Here is a 16,918-nt window from a genome sequence, read left to right as displayed (position 1 = left end):
GCATTGAAGGTTATATTTCTTTCATTGAAACATCATGTTTGACAGAATTTTGCACATATGTCACTTTAGGAAAATTACACCCTTAACACATTTGGCAGTTGCAATGAACTTCAGTAACAATTAACTTGCAAGGGTATTTCTATTTCATAATACACAAAGAACTAAAACGAAATGAACACACACACACACACACACACACACACACACACACACACACACACACACGAAACAACAACAAAAAACGCAACAAAACAAAACAAAAACCAACACAACCTGGCATGTGTCAAACAACATTCGATCCCTTTACACATTTTTATCTGTAATCAATGCCTCATAAGACGACCATTTTGCTTTAACGTCTTGTATGTTAGATTGCATTCTTGCTTAGTGTTCTATTTTATAACGCCAGGAAATGTATCTTTCAAAAGCTGCTAAGTTGGGCCTGCATTTGTCAAATTCACATTTATAAACGTACCTTTTTTTTTTTTTAGATAAGTATTAACAGGTCGAAAACTGTGTCAGTGCGTACACTTTGAGCAATGCCAAACAGTACTATGCTTTCAGTGATTTTGATATTGGTACATGTTACACATTTGACCCTCAGTAACTCTTCAAAATTTTGCCATAAGTGTTTTGAATATCGGCATCTCCAAAATATGTGCTCAATGTGTCCTTTTCATGCCATCAAAATCACAGTAACTCCCATTTCTTTCAGGACAATATTAGTTCCAAGGATTCTGTGTAATATGCACATCTGGGGCCATTGAATTTTGCTTATTTTGAAAAACGCTCATTTCCATGAAATTTCTGTTTCCATTTGCTCATACTACTTTGAATACGACTTTGGAAGTTTGTCATCCAATACCAGAACGTCATAGAATAATCTGGTTTCTTTAGGTACTGAATATATTATTTTCAACATATTGGAGGTATCATGTGCACAGTTATCTGGCATGCTCAACTTTGTCTGTTGTACGTATTTTGTTATGGATGTTTTACAGCTATTAAATGCTAAAAAATGTATATTAATTCCGTATTTCCTATTAAATTCTTCTTGTGTGAGGAAAGTTCCGTTACCTGTCAAAAAATGCGCAATACTGTAAACACCCTTAAGAATCCATTGCTTATAGTCTATCATGTTAGTTTCAATTCTTATATTTTTATTGAATAATATTGGTTCGGAAAGTAGCTCAGTTTGTGAAAGTGGCTTTGCACGACTGCCAAACTAACTATAAGCTTTAAACGTATGCTCCCAAAACAAATTATCATGGGATTTTTGCTGGCAAAGCCAGGACCATATATTTCTATTTCGGATAAAAAAGGATACATCTCTATGGCAATATTTCTCCACGTGTGTTCAGTTGTATTTAATTTCCTTATCCAAGAGAGTTTAAGTGCTGAAATTTTTCTTCTAATATCGGGTACATTTATCCCCCATTTATTATACTTCTTGTTGCTGTGTGTCTACTTACCTTATCTTGTTTGCCATTCCATATATAATAGAAACACATTTTTTAAGATTATTTACAAAGTCATCTGGGGGGGGGGGGGGGGGGGGGGGGTAGGAAGTAAAATCCATAGATGGATTAATTTGGATGATACAAGAGATTTCAGCACAGCAACTCTCAAGAGGGGTGATACTTCTTTCAATCCAAATTTTGAATAGTGTTCTTACTTCTAAATTTTTTTCTGCATGGTTGATTCGCTCACATTGTTTAATATTGATTGTGAATCATACCCCTAATATTTTGAACTTTTCAGGATTCCATGTTATATTCATGTGTTGCATGTATTTTGTTTCCGAGTTCTTTCTCTACCTTACCAAATTGCTTGTGTTTTATCAGCATTCATAAAAAGTCTGAGACATTTTGAACTGAAGTTTTGAACTATTTGAATGGATCTTTCAAAAGATATTCTGTCCCCAGTATTTATTATCTGTGTTGATTGAAGAAGTTATTAAGCCTATCCACACACGGTGGTGATAAAAGAAATCTAAATAACATAACTTGATTTTTATTCGACACCGTGATTACAAAATACAAAGAAAAACTATTAAAAAAATAAAAGAAAGAAAGACAAGGAAGAACAAGAGAAAGTAGGGTAAGAAATTTAACCGGTGAACATGAAAATCCATACACATAGTTTCTTATATTTATTATACTGTCAGTTACGGCGCATCAGCTCCATTCGGAAATATCTGTCCACCGATGCAGCATCTAGACTTGTTTCTCCGATTCTCTCTCGGCTTGACTTCTGCAATTCTCTATTGTCTGGTTTGCCTGTTTCATCTCTCCAGTCCCTCCAGCGCATACAAAACTCTGATGCCCAACTTTCCTCAGAAAGAAAAAACCTGCAGAACACATCACTCCTCATTTACAACATCTCCATTGGCTCCCTGTCTCACACAGAATGAAGTACAAGATCTGCACTCTTTGTTATAAATGTATTCACAGATCCCCATCATACCTCTACGACTGCCTCCACCTTGTTCTCTACGATGGGCTTCGGATCCACTCTGTTTACGCATACCCAGATTAAAACACTCCAATGTCGTTCGCCGTCCTTTCTATGTCTCTGGACTTTGCATTTGGAATGAGCACCCCCCGTTCGCTTCGTCAGGTCTCCGCACTCAGATCTTTCAAGTCTGGCCTAAAAACCCACCTCTTCCCAAGATAGCCTCCCTTCCCTGTTCCATCGTTGTTTTTCAGTTGTTTTTTAGTCTAGAGTTATGCATGCATGTGATTGACTGGTGTGAAAGCGCTTTGATTTGTCTCTGCACAACATTCAGCGCTATATAAATACTAATTATTATTTCCGTAACACTTGTTGATAGTGCCTATGTTCATTAATCTGCAATTTATGGAGAACATTTTCTTATGTAGTCGTAGTTAAAATGTCATTGAGTCATACTGATAGGTTCCGTGTTTTCAGCACATTCTGTTTACGATAGTAATTCGTGGTTTAGAACGTACTGAATTAGAGAGAGAGAGATAGAGAGAGAGAGAGAGAGAGAGAGAGAAGCGCATACCAACTTATGAAATTTATTTATTAATTGCATCCAAGGGAATTGTCCAAGTGGGCTGTAGCATCTTTAATAGTACGTTTGAACTATTATTTGTCAGTTTTTAGACTTCCTGTTGTTTTAGATGACGTGAAAGGAGAAGGGTTGTGGTGGGGTTACATTAGAGACATGATCCCACAGAGGCTGGAGAATCTGGCTCGCACTTGCTCGAAGTCTTTCCATCCCGGCACAGAAGGAAGCGTCTCTCTTTGCATGTAATCCCCGAATATGCCCTGAAAGATACCAACCGAGATACTGGGTGACAGCGTTACTGTCTGCATTTTGTCATTGGTTTTGTACCTTGTACATTGTGCTTTTTTTTCATGACATTTTTCATAATACAATGAATAGAAATAGAAAAATGAATTGATAGATAGATACATACATATATACATAGATAGATAAATTAAATGAATAAACAAACATAAATAAATAAATACTCACACATACAAAAAGCAAAATATAGTCAAATTTCTGCCGGCGACAATGTAAGAAAAAAAAACAAAGTGTCGGCCGCATTCTAATTATCTGTAAGTGAACGTTGGTAATGGTGTTCTAAGTACTGTAATCAGAATCAATATGCAAGACAGATGTGAAGGTCAACAACATGCATAACAATATAAACACAGAATTGTTGAAGTGTGTTGCTGAAACAAGACTGAACAGAAACAAATTTAGTCAGGGAGGTTCTGTAAGCGGATGTTTGTAAAATACCAAGTGACAGAAAATTCAGTTATTTTATGCTTAAGGACATTCTCTTGTCTCTTCTTCGTTTCTTTGGCTTTGTCACCGTGCTTGAGTATTGTCTATTCTTTGCCTTCGCCAAAACCCACGCAAAATTGGTGAATCGCCTGGACAAGACTTCTAACGCAGCCAACGGCATGGAAATCAATGCATAGAAGGCAAAGCTGATGACTAAAAGCACCAATGGCATAAAAACTCAACAGCTAGAAAACAGTTCAAAGTTTCAAGTACCTGGGACCGATGTAACAGACGAGGGATCAAAGCCTTAAATACTGTCCAGGAATGCACAAACAAGAACAGCAATGACGAAACAGAAGAACAGTTAGAGCGATGAGAACATTGTACTCAGCTTGATGGGATTGCTTATCTCAGCATGCCTGTGAGTCAAGGACTTTGACAACTGACACAGATGAGGATTCCGGCCACGCAGATGAGATGCTTCCAGAAATTCTTCGGCATCTCCTACAGAGATCACATCTCAAACGAAAATATGAGAAATAGTCAAACCATCGGATCCTATGAAGTTCCCCCCAACTGCAGTGAAGAAAGACAAATTGAAGTGGTATGGGCACATCTCACAAACAGAAGGACTTGCCAAGACAATCCTGCAAGGCACAGTACAAGGACGGAGGAGAGGAAGACAGAAAAAGAGATGTGAGGATAACATCCCAGAATGGTCTGGCCCGAAACTGAGCGACGCCTTGAGAGACGAGGAACAGAGAGAAATGGAGAGAACCCGGTGCCACGTCATTAGTGACGTGGACTACGGGACAGAAGAAGAACCTTCTTGAATATACCAAAGCGTCCCACGCCATATCAAACTAAAACCGAGCCAGTCTGCTGAAAAAGACAACAACAAACACAAAAAAATCACATGAAGAACTATCTAAAGAGCAGGGGGAGTTGAAATCAATTTAATCAACCAAATTATGAAGTAAAAAAAAAAAAACCCACAAAAAAACCATGCAATTTATAGATGGAAAATAAACGTAATTGTGATACAATGTTTTTTTCAATGTTTAAAATGAATTCGAATTCACCACAATTTAAAATCCTAGGGCTCTGGTTCGCAACTTATCTGCGTAATATGGCAGAAATGATTGTAACTGATAGAATTAATTAAATCAAAAAGCTGTTGAAACTATGGATGAAAAGGTCTGTTACACCTTCGGAAGAGTAGCTGTTGTTGAGTCGCTTGTATTGTCAAAATTTATTTACTTATGGATTATGCTTCCAAAAACACGAGATACCAGTGTCCAGTAATTGCAAATCAAGTGTTCTGATTTTGTATGGGATAAAAAAAATGTTAAAAGGAAGAAAAAAAGAGAGAGACGACGTTAAAAGACCAGTAGCGGTGCACAGGGTATTAAACAGGGGCATAGATATTCGGCTTATTCTACATTTAAGATCTTTAAAACACACATGGTTGAAAAATGCTACAATCTGTCATCATGTCGTCCAAAATGGAAAGGGTATTGTTAAAAGAATGCTCAGAAGTTGAAATGTTACTTGAATATAGCCCATTAGCACTAACATCTGGAGGAAATGTAAAATGTAAACCCCTCTGGAAAGATGCATTTCGTAGTTATTCAGAATTCTCTGTTTAGAAATGAAACCTTTTTTGCCTCCAGAAATTATGGAACACGTGTTACCAGTTTCAAATGTTAACATTTTTTGGAAAAAGTTATATATTTCAAACTGTTCTTTATTAAAGTTAGCTAGTTATGTGTTGAATAGTCCAGTTGGTTGTTTATTGTAGGTCCCCACACGAACCTCTCTTCAAATAATAATCTACAGAAGTAGTGCATACAATATTTGATTATCGATAATTTTTTTTGTCCTTGTCCCTCTTCCCCCGTCCCGCCTCTCACAAACACCCTTCCAATATGTTTTTCTTTCTCCAATCACTGACACTCACCCTCTCCATTTTACATTTTGTACTCTATCTTTTTCATATTCTGCTCTCTCTCTCTCTCTCTCTCTCTCTCTCTCTCTCTCTCTCGGGGGCGAGTGAACTGCTGTCTCAGTGGCAAGACACGTACTGTTTGCTCCAACATTTATCTCCAAGTGGGGCGGACAGAGACATTGTTTTGACCCCAGGTTTGGCACAGTAGCTGCTAAGCAATCATGCCTTCTGCTGCAACTGACATTCGGCTTGTCTGTGACCGGTTTTTGCCTGTATTCATAGGCTTCATGTTGAAGAGAACGAGAAAAGTGTCAGCCCTCCGTATCGGCATTACCACGCTTCGACGACGGGTAGACGGTGTCAGTTTTGGCCTCTTCCTCCGTTACTTGTTCTGGGGCAGTTTGCTCCTGTGTTGTGGGGACATTGAAAGTAACCCAGGACCAAACACTAATCCCACCAAGGACAGCATGAGGCAGACAAGACTAGCAAGTGCAGGAACCTCTCAGAGGGCTAGTCTGGAAAGATCAAGTGGTGCTGCTGCTTCGATGCCCTCCCCTTCGGCCACAGAACCCACTCTCAGTGACATCATGGAAACTATTAAAGCCATGAGTGATCAGATGGGGTCAGAGATGGAGACAAAGATGGAGGAGCTGAAGCAGGAAGTCCGTGACCTCAAAGAGGAATGTACAGCTCTGCGAAGTGATCTGAGGGGGATGAGGGAGGAGATGACGAAGCTGAGAGAGGAGAACGAGGAGCTGAAGAAGACGAACCAGGACCTCTGCCAGAAGCTGACCGACTGCGAGACCAGGATCGACGATCTAGAGGGCCGTTCTAAGCGCAACAACCTGATCTTTTAGGCCTTCCCAGGGGAGACAACGAGACCAGACTGTGAGTGCCCAGTGCAGGAACTTCTGACGGACAAGCTGGACATGACTGATATAGTGGAGTTTGGCCGAGTGCATCGGCTGAGTTCCAGGCCTGACTCCCCTGTGATTGCTCGTTGTGCATTCTATAAACAAAAGGTAACTATCCTTAAGGCTAAAGGCAAACTGAAAGGCTATAATATATTCACTGGTGAGGATTTTTCAAAAGGTGTAAGAGAGATTAGACAAAGATTAACACCACACTTGAAAAAAGCTAGACAGGATGGAAAGTGAGCCACAATGGTGTTCAACCATTTGCTTATTGACAGCAAAAAGTTATCTGTCAATGCAAAGGACAAGCTTGTTGAGTTTAAATAGGGAACCGGCCAGCCGGTATCTTTTACAAGCTGTGTATTTTTGAATGAGGTGGGCAAAAGAAAGGGTACGACGGTATTGCCGCCCTGTGCAGACCGAAATGACACTGAACTGGCACGTGTTTTAAGTGACGAGAACGGTGTGCATATGGGGTTTACTGATGAAAATTTGCCGTGTGTGACAGCTGGAAATCTTGTCTGTGAGCATAGGCACACGGTGAATGACGATTTGTTCAATCGAAGCAATAATTTTGTCAGCAAAGGAAATTGTAAAAAAATAAATCGCTATCTTTCATTCATTGGAATGTCAATAGTCTGCTACCAAAATTACATGACAATGATTTCGTTTCGTTTCTTGACTCTTTTGACTTTATTTGTTTAGTTGAAACATTTATTGATGAATTTAAGTCTTCTGCGTTTTCTAGTTTCAATGTACCTGCAATTAAATTTTCAGTAAAGGGGAGGCGATCGGGAGGAGTTCTGTGTCTTGTCAAAGATGTGTTTGTTCCATTTGTGAAGCAAGTGGGTGTGAAATCAAACAGTTTTGGTGCATTAATTGTCATTAAATGTGTTTGCATAAAATGTGTTTGGTGTTGACAAAGATGTGTTGTATGTGTATTCTTATGTGCCACCTGAGGATTCTCCCTATTATGCTCATTTTGGCTGTGAAAATGGTATTGCGTTATTAGAAGACTGTTAGCCTGCAAGGATGTTTATATATTGTTGTGTGGGGATTTGAATGGAAGAACTTCTAATGTCTCTCACTACTGTCAGAATGTTTCAGATATTTCAAAGTTCCAACATGTAAGCCACCCAGTTAGTGTTAATCGTTGTTCTGAAGATTCTGTACTTAATAACTATGGTAAATTGTTGTTGAACATGTGTACTGCCCTTGACTTGTGTATTCTCAATGGTATATGTCATGGCAACCAACAAGGTTGCTACACGTATGTGTCAGACAGTGGGTGCAGTGTGAATGATTATTTTCTTATGCCTTGTGACCTGTATGCATTGTTGTATGATTTATGTGAGGTGCGAGTGTCTAAAAGAATTGATTCAGATCATATGCCTGTGGAACTTCATTTTAGGAATATTGGTGCTGAGCTGGAAAATACAAAGTTAGAAAATGAATTTATGCTGGAAAACTTTGTGTGGAATAAGGATTATGCTGATGTGTACAGTAACAATATATCATCTGAAGAATATCAAGAAAATATTAACTTTGCAATTAACCTTATTGATGTTAATATAAATCAAGCGTTAAAAGTGTTTTTAATGAATGCATTAAGGACGCTGCTGAATGTATGAAGAAACAAATATGTGTAAGGAGTAAACTGAAACAGAAAGACGTAGAATGTCGCAGCAGTAAAAGAAATGTTCGCATACTTCTTAACAAATTTAGACGCACTTTAGATGTTAATGATCGTCATTGCCTTAGGAAGGCCAGACGGGAATATAAGTATCCGCTAAAGAGAAAGCGAAAACTGTTTAACACCTCTTTGCTGTCAGAATTAGTTGTTTCGATTAAAAATCAGAAAGATTTCTGGAACAAAGTTCGTAATTTTTCATTGAAACGAAAACAGCCTGTTAACAATATTAGTGAGGATATGTGGTTGCTTTAAGACTCTTCTTACAAAAGATGTTGATTCTGACAATGTATTTCAGTGGGCGCAGGGGGAAGAGGAAGGGGAAGATTATTTAAATCGCCCGATTTCAACAGACGAAGTAATGTTTGCTGTACGTAAAATAAAAAGCCGTAAAGCTGCAGGACCAGATGGCATAATTGGTGAATTGTTAAAGTATGGTAGTAAAACTGAATCAATTCTGATTTTTTTTGTAATGTTTTTTAACTGTTTATTGAACAGTGGTGTCTATCCGGAGAACTGGACCGAGTGTGTCGTTTTACCTCTTTACAAAAAAGGAGATGTGAATAATCCAAGTAAATATAGAGGTATTTCTCTTTGCGATGTTAGTAGTAAACTTTACAGTACTATCATTAATCATAGATTGCAAGAATGGGTAGAAGACAATAACATCACAGGCGAATACCAAGCAGGATTTAAACGGGGCAACTCTACTGTGGATCATATGTGTACTATAATGGCTTTCGTTCAAAGACAATTCTCTTTAAATCGTAAATTGTATGTAACTTTTATAGATTTTGAGAAAGCCTTCGACTCTATAAACAGAACAGTTCTATAGCCAATCCTTTTGAAAGCTGGTGTTCATGGAAAATTGTTGAAATGTATAATGAGTATGTATGCATGTGTGAAAGCTAGGGTAAGGTGTGGGGGTAGGATGACAGATTACAACCAGTGTAACTCTGGGGTGAAACAAGGTGATGTTTGCAGCCCTATTCTGTTTTCTCTTTTTATTAACGAACTAACCACTGAAATTATTAGAAATGGAAAACATGGTGCTCAGTTTCCGGGTGATATTTTAGAGTTGTTTATTCTTCTTCTAGCAGATGATGTTGCGTTAATATTTGAAACTATTATTGGTTTGCAAACACAATTAAATAGTCTGTTTCGTTCTACAAGTTCACTTCAGTTGAAAGTAAACATGTCAAAAAGTAATATAATTGTTTTTAGAAAAGGTGGGTATTTAGGAATTAGAGAAAGATTGACGTATGGCAGGTTTATAATGCCTGTAGTGAATGCATATAAATACCTAGGAGTATATTTTTCAACTAAGTTTCACAGCTGCATGTAGGAATTTATCAAGTAGAGCTAAACACGCATTACTTTGTATTATGAAAAAAAATATAACTTTAGAAAATCATTCTTTTGAGTTGTTTATGAAACTATTTGATTCTCAGGTACAACCTATCATTCAGTACTGAGCTGAAATTTGGGGTCTGTCTAATGCTGCAGTATTTTGTGAAAATGTACATTTCTTTGCGTTGAAAAAGTTTCTAACAGTAAGTATGAAAACGCCTAATGATTTGATCTATAGTGAGACAAAAAGATATCCGATATCTCTCAATTCTGTGACAAGATGTATCTCTTACTGGTTAAAAGTAACACAAATGGAGGATTTTAGGTTTCCAAGAAAAGCATATAATATGTTATATGATTTGGATGTAAGGGGTAAGAAAAACTGGGTATCAATGGTGAAAATTAAGTCATATGAAATGGGATTTGGTTTTGTGTGGTTACAGCAGGGTGTAGGGGATATAAATGGATTTATCCGTACATTTCGAAATAGATTAATTGATTGTAGATGGCAAGTATGGTCATACCACATTCAAGATAGCGATCGATTTGGGTTTTATAAGCAGTTTATTTCAATGCATTCACTTCCGATTTATCTGTCAATGAAGATGGATAGGCATTTGAAATATATTATGGCAGTGTTTAGATTTGGGATTTCCGATCTCTCTCTTCATCGTTATCGTTTTAGTAAATTGAATGATCACGATATTATTTGTCCCTTGTGCAGATATGCTGAAGAAAACGAATTTCATTTCGTGTTACGTTACCCTGCTTTAAATGACCTTAGGCCACAGTTAATTCCACAAAAATACCATATACATCCATCTCTGTTTCGACTTTCCTTGCTAATGTCATCAACAAATGAAACCATTGTAAAACAGTTCGCTATATACTTGTATAAAACATTAAAAATCCGCAGTTTGATATGTGATTAATTGTGATTTTTGTGTGTGCATGTGCATTGCTAGAATTGTTAAATGTTTTCTGTTCCACATTGTTCTGGAATGTGACGATTTATGTTCACTGATCCCCTTCATTAGGGGCCACGGCTTTTATTGAATAAAAATGTTCGTTCGTTCGTTCGTTCGTTCTCTCTCTCTTACTCTCTCTCTCTTCCTTTCTTAACCCCCTCCCCCTTGCCCCTCCACCTCAACTGCCCCCCTTTTCATTCGAATATACAGAAATGTCGATTTCTAATTAATAATAACAATCATCATTATGATAGAAATGATAATAATCCAAATAATGATAATAATAATATTTATTTATTTTCGGTCTAATATCATCATCTTAGATGAACAGACTATAAATAAGTAAACGAGGAAAAAAAAAAAAAACCAAAACGAAATCAGAATTCTCTGACTATATACATGACGAGCAATATATTTTGATGGAACCTTTATTGTTGTTTTTTTTGTTTTGTTTTTTTGTTTGTTTGTTTGTTTTTTTGTTTGTTTGGTTTTTGTTTGTTTGTTTGTTTTTGTTTTTGATAGCAAATATCAGATAGATGCCAAAATCTTGTATATCGAAGGGTGGGTAAGAAAAAAAAAATGTTAAAGGTCTAGTGAAAGAGAATGGAAGTTTTTATTGTTATTAAATATCTATCTTAAATATTTATGAATTCCAAGATACAACGTGAGTCCCAGCATTGGAATATTTTGAATTCATTTATTAGCTTTTTTAAGAGAAAATAATATAGCATTGATAGCCAATTATCAGAATGGAGCCATCTGTAGTAAAGCATATATTGTGATGAAAAAAGCTCCAAGAGGAAAGAAATAAACTGTTCTGAAAACTGAAAACCATAGCTACCAAATACCTGTAAAAAATGAGATATAATTGTGAAAACAAGCCTGAATGGAAGAATATTTTTGATACAAGAAAAAAATCTTAGATATAAGATCAAAATGGTTCCACATGAAAATCAATTATTGTATTCTACTTTGATGAACACGGGATTCTTCTTAGGTAACAAGTGTGATTTCTGCAACGATAAAAAAGACACCATTCTACTTTATGTATGGGAGTGTAATCATGTAGGTATATGGTTTGTTTTTTTTTGTTTTTTTTGTTAGAGTTTGTAAGATATTCAAAGGAAAATTGTTTGCATTGAGATAAACTTGCTCTTAACGATGCACTGGTGCTTTTGGGACAACAAAACCAAACCAGATGGATATTTCTTACATATTTTATGGATAACCGAATTCTTTGTATACAAATGTAGAATCAATAAAGTAAAGACAACATTATAAAGGTCGTAAAGAACCTCAAACAGGCATATGGAGTTGACAAGTATGCTTCTAACATAACAATGGAACAAACAAATTTGTGAGAAAATTGGCACTACACACATGTCCAGAATAACACGAAGATATACAATGTCATCATGAAATAGATATGTTCTCTAACACGTATTGTCCTGCCTAAATTATGTTATAGTGGAACTCAGTATTTAGAACATCATTATGTCCTTGATTCCTTGTGCACATAGTATATAATATATTGTATAGGTAAACCTTTGTCTCAATAAAAATGTTGGAAAAAATCGAACCTTCCACTACCACCATGTACTGAGATGAGGACTGTCTCCTTAAGCCTGCTGCCGTTGACCACGCCCTGTCCTCTGAACACTGCTGTGTGAAATGTCATCTGAATCTCACTAAACCTCCCACCTCCCGTGTGTACATGGAGGTGCGCACACTGACCTATATTGATGCTTTTCGGAGCTGATCAGCTGTCCAAGCATGCCCAGTCGACTCGGTGCCTGATCTGTAATGCTACCCCGTCGCCTTGGAACAACACCGTGGGACCAGAGATATTGGATGTCTAGCGAGAGAAGATGGTTAAAAGGCACTAGAGTGCCACTAGTTTGACTGTTGACTGTCAAAATCTCCATCGAGAAATCAAGTTACTGACATTGTTGACAATACAAAGTCGATGTTGTTTTTACTTGTCAAAAATCCTTGCGTGCATCACAGCCAAACAGTTGTTCAATGCTGAAAGTAAGCTACTCAAAACAATTGAAAATCACTCCTCTCCCTACAGTATTTTCTGTTCATGAACGCCCTCAGAAATTTCCATACTTTTTTTTACTCGCAAAATATCATGCATTCGTGATACGCTTGACCATTGTTTTCCTTCTTCACTTGTCACACAAGGCGAGTGCAGTGGTCCCACTTTGCATTGTTTCGAAGTGATCACAAAGGAGATTTTGAAGAAAGTGTGCCTGAGCGCTTGTTCGAAATCCCACGAGCTGGACCCTGTTCTGTCCGCTTTATTGTTTGAATGTCTTGTGTTCTCCTGCCACATATTACCCATGTTATCAATTTCTCCTTGTTGTGTGGCTGTTTTCCTGAAAGTTTCAGATCTTCTGTCGTTCGTGCACTCATCAAGAAACCGTCTTTGGATAACAATTGTTTGAAAAATTATCGGTCTGTCTCAAATTGGTCGTTTGTATGAAATTGCTAGAAAGGCTTTTGCATTGTCTCGGCTCTTATCTCTTCTAGAACAAAATCGTCTACTTAATCGTCCTCCGCATCAGTCATCTTACAGGTGTCTCCATAGTTGTAAAACTGTTCTTCTTAGAATACTCAGTGAGTTGCTGTCGGAATTTGATGATGACGAAATAAATGTTCTCGCTCTTTAGAGTTCTCAGCAGCCTTTGACACCATTGACCACTCTATCCTTTTGAATAGACTAAAAACAATTGTTTGGTATTCGTGAAACTGCGCTGTCTTATTGACAGATCGTAAACAGACAGTGTGTGTGTAAATAGTAGATACTATAGTGTATCTGCCTTGAGATATAGTGTCCCACAGGGGTCCGTTCTAGGTCCAATACTTTTCGTGCTGTATGCGGCTCCCGTTTCGGATGTCATCAGTCATCATGCATTGTCGCATGAGAGCTTTGTTGATGACACATTACTTTTTCAGATGGCCTCCATAGCTGAAATTGACGCAATGATGTCTCGGACAGGGGAGTGCATTGCAGACATAAAAGACTGGATGACTCTCAATAAGATGCAACTAAATCATGATAAGAATGAACTTATAATAATCTGTCTTGAAAAAAATACCACAACATCCTTCTCTTCCTGACTCTCTTCTGATAAAAAGCACACCTGTTTTGTTTTGTTTTTTCTTCTGTTCGTAGTGTTTGTATAATTCTTGACCAGTCTCTTTCCTTCCAACAGCACACGTCAAACATCTGAAACCCTTGTCTGCTGGAATTGCGTAGGATCAGTTCTGTCCGTCACTATATCTCTACTGATGCAACCAAAGCACTTGTGTGCGTTTTTGTTCTCCTAAGAACTGATTACTGTAATTGTCGTTTGGCCGGCCTTCCCAAATATCTGCTAAACTTCAATGAATCCAGAATAACGCTGTCAGACTCATTTGCAGAGCTTCTGAAATTGGCCACGATTATCCAATCTCTCCACTGATTCCCTGTTTCCAGTCGAACAGACAAGTTATGCACTCTGACTTTTCCTGTGGTCAATGGATCTCGACCAGAATACATGTATATTTCTGAACGCCCCCATGTCTATACTCTGTCTCGCCAGCTCCATATTCTGATACTCAACTTCTCAGGATACCTCATGTCAGAACTAAGACCTGCAGAGAAGATCTTTTTCCGACAACCCCCGACACTCGCCTCTTTTATATCTGGCCTAATCATATCTTATCTCACCAATGAGTAATTTTCAGTTTTTGCAACTTTCATGTAATGTGTAATGTATAATATGTAAACCACCTCCATGCTAACACAACAGCAACAGCGTGGACAACAAACACAACAACGGAAAACAATCAGAACCACCACCACCACCACCAACAACAACAATAGCAACAACAAAACAACAGCATCAGTAACACCACTATCAACGACAACAACAAACTACCAAAACATGCAAAAACGACACAAACACACCTTCACACACACACACACACACACACACACACACACACACACATTGCAACTATGGACAGAGGTGAGCCAAAGGAAGGATCGACCTCCTTCACAATGCACAAGGTGTACCTGCATGCAGGGGTGGCTCTGGATAGTGTCCAGTGACTGCTGACAGCCCTCACAGCACACAACATCCGGGCCCTTTGAGCACGCGCTCAATACATTCGGGATGTACTGGAACGTCATCTTGGACAGGAAACCAGTGCTGCACTCACGTAGCTCTGAGTCTGTGTGCAAGGAATGGGTGATAATGTCATCATGACCACCATTATCATCGTTGTCGTCGGTGTCATCTTCTTTTGTGCCTTCTCCTCAACATCATCACAAAGTGAAGAACACCACACGTTCCTCCCAGTTTTCTTTCTTGTCCGGTTCAGCAGTCCACCGACACAATGACTTTGAAGAACACCTGTTCAATCACCCACCTTTCCCTCCCTAATCTTTACTGTGATTATCACATCCTCTCTTCATCCCTCTCAAGACACACCGTGTCACACACACACATATGCGCGCGTGCACACACAAGTGCACGCAAACACACACACACACACACACACACACACATACACACACACACACCACTGTGACAACACACACACACACGCACACAGAGAGCTCACACATACAAACAGAGATACGCATACACATACACGCGGTCGCGCGCGCGCGCGCACACACTCACACACACACACACACATGCAAACACACACACACTGCAACACACACGCGCGCGCACACACGCACATACACACACGCACGCACGCACACACATATACAGTGCAACACACCCATACACACGCGCGCGCGCGCGCGCGCGCACACACACACACACACACACACACACACCAAGAAACAAGGGAAACCTGTAATCTGCACGAGCGTGCACAATCATGGGTAACACACCTTTTATATGTCCTTAAATTGGAACTATTCCCAATTACTATTTTTTTTCCAGATTGTGTTTCATTTTCCGTGTTCATTCGGAACATATAACCAGTAGCATGGAGTCATTCCCTATTCTGGAGATTTTCTTCCTTACAGTGCCCTTATTCGTGTTGATACGGAACTTGCCAACAAAAGTTTGGAATCATTCCCCCCCCCCCCCTCCCCCCACTTTTATTTCATTTTATATTATTTACTGACTGTATTTCTTCATTTGTGTTGATGTGGAACTGGTAAACAAAACTTAGGAATCATTCTCTATTCTATACTGTATTAAAAAAAAAAAATTCGTGATGATGGTGATGAGGAGCTTGTAAACAGTACAGCGATGACTTACTGCTTGGTGTGTGACAGTTCAGGTCCACTGAGTCCAGCTGCAGACATTGGTCAAATCCTGGCACTTTGGGGAAATAGGCCAGGAAGGCGTAACACATCTCGCCCTGCAAGGATCGGTGGATGCCGGTGAGGACTGTTGTAATGCGTTGTACTGGTCTGTGTTCAGTTTACAACTGCAGTTTGTCGTGTCGTGTCGTGTTGTGTGTTGGGTTGGGTTGGGTTGCGTTGTTTAGCGCTGTTTCGTGTTGTATTGTACTGAGCTGCACCGCACTGTACTGTAGTCTATTGAATGAATTTGTATTTGTATTTCTCTTTTTTGTCACTGTAGATTTCTCTGTGTGAAACTCGGGCTGCTCTTCCCAGGGAGAGCACGTCGCTACACTGAGAGCGCCACCCATTTAAAAAAAAAAATCCTGCGTGCAGTTTTATTTGTTTTCTTATCGAAGTGGATTTTTCTACATAATTTTGTGTGTGTGTGTGTGTTTTATTATTATTACGAGGGTCATTCAATAAATAAGGTGAATTTTTCGGTATAAGGACTTCTAATACAGATAGAAGCTTACTTTTTTTTGTTGTTGTTTTGTTTTACTTCTTTTTCACATGGATTTAATTTGTTTTGCAGAAAAAAAAACTTTGAGAGTTTTGGCGATTAACAAAGATGGCCGACCAAGAAGCATGCTCCAGGATTGAACAGCGGTCAGTTATCAAGTTTTTGGTTGCTGAAGGGTGCAAACCAGTTGAAATTCATAGGAGAATGTCAACTGTGTATGGTGCCACATGTTTCAGCCGAAAAATGTCTACAAGTGGGCTAAATTGTTTAAAGAAGGACGGAGCAGTGTTGAGGATGAGGACAGGCCTGGAAGGCCTACAGAAGTGAGGTCTCCTGAGGTGATCGAATCAGTCAATGACCTCATTCAGTCCGACAGAAGGGTGACAGTGGATGACATTGCAAGGACTTTGAGCTTATCTGTTGGGACAGCACACAAAATTGTCCATGATGACCTTGGCTA

At 38.7% G+C, this 16,918-nt stretch overlaps 1 protein-coding gene across 1 annotated transcript in view; it reads right to left on the bottom strand.

Annotated features, from left to right (window-relative positions):
- Positions 1-2,716: 2,716 nt before the first annotated feature.
- LOC143287143 (MOXD1 homolog 2-like) overlaps positions 2,717-16,918 on the bottom strand; it is a 38,843-nt gene continuing 24,641 nt past the window's right edge. The window contains exons 8-10 of the mRNA XM_076595088.1: positions 15,910-16,012; positions 14,700-14,857; positions 2,717-3,294 (exon numbers count right to left, since the gene is read on the bottom strand). Coding sequence (XP_076451203.1) covers positions 3,178-3,294; positions 14,700-14,857; positions 15,910-16,012 — 378 coding nt within the window. The 3' untranslated portion in view covers positions 2,717-3,177. The remainder of the gene's footprint in view (positions 3,295-14,699; positions 14,858-15,909; positions 16,013-16,918) is intronic.

The sequence above is a fragment of the Babylonia areolata genome, chromosome 11 (assembly GCF_041734735.1).
Source record: "Babylonia areolata isolate BAREFJ2019XMU chromosome 11, ASM4173473v1, whole genome shotgun sequence".
Taxonomy (NCBI): domain Eukaryota; kingdom Metazoa; phylum Mollusca; class Gastropoda; order Neogastropoda; family Buccinidae; genus Babylonia; species Babylonia areolata.
This window is presented reverse-complemented; position numbering and strand designations above follow the sequence as displayed.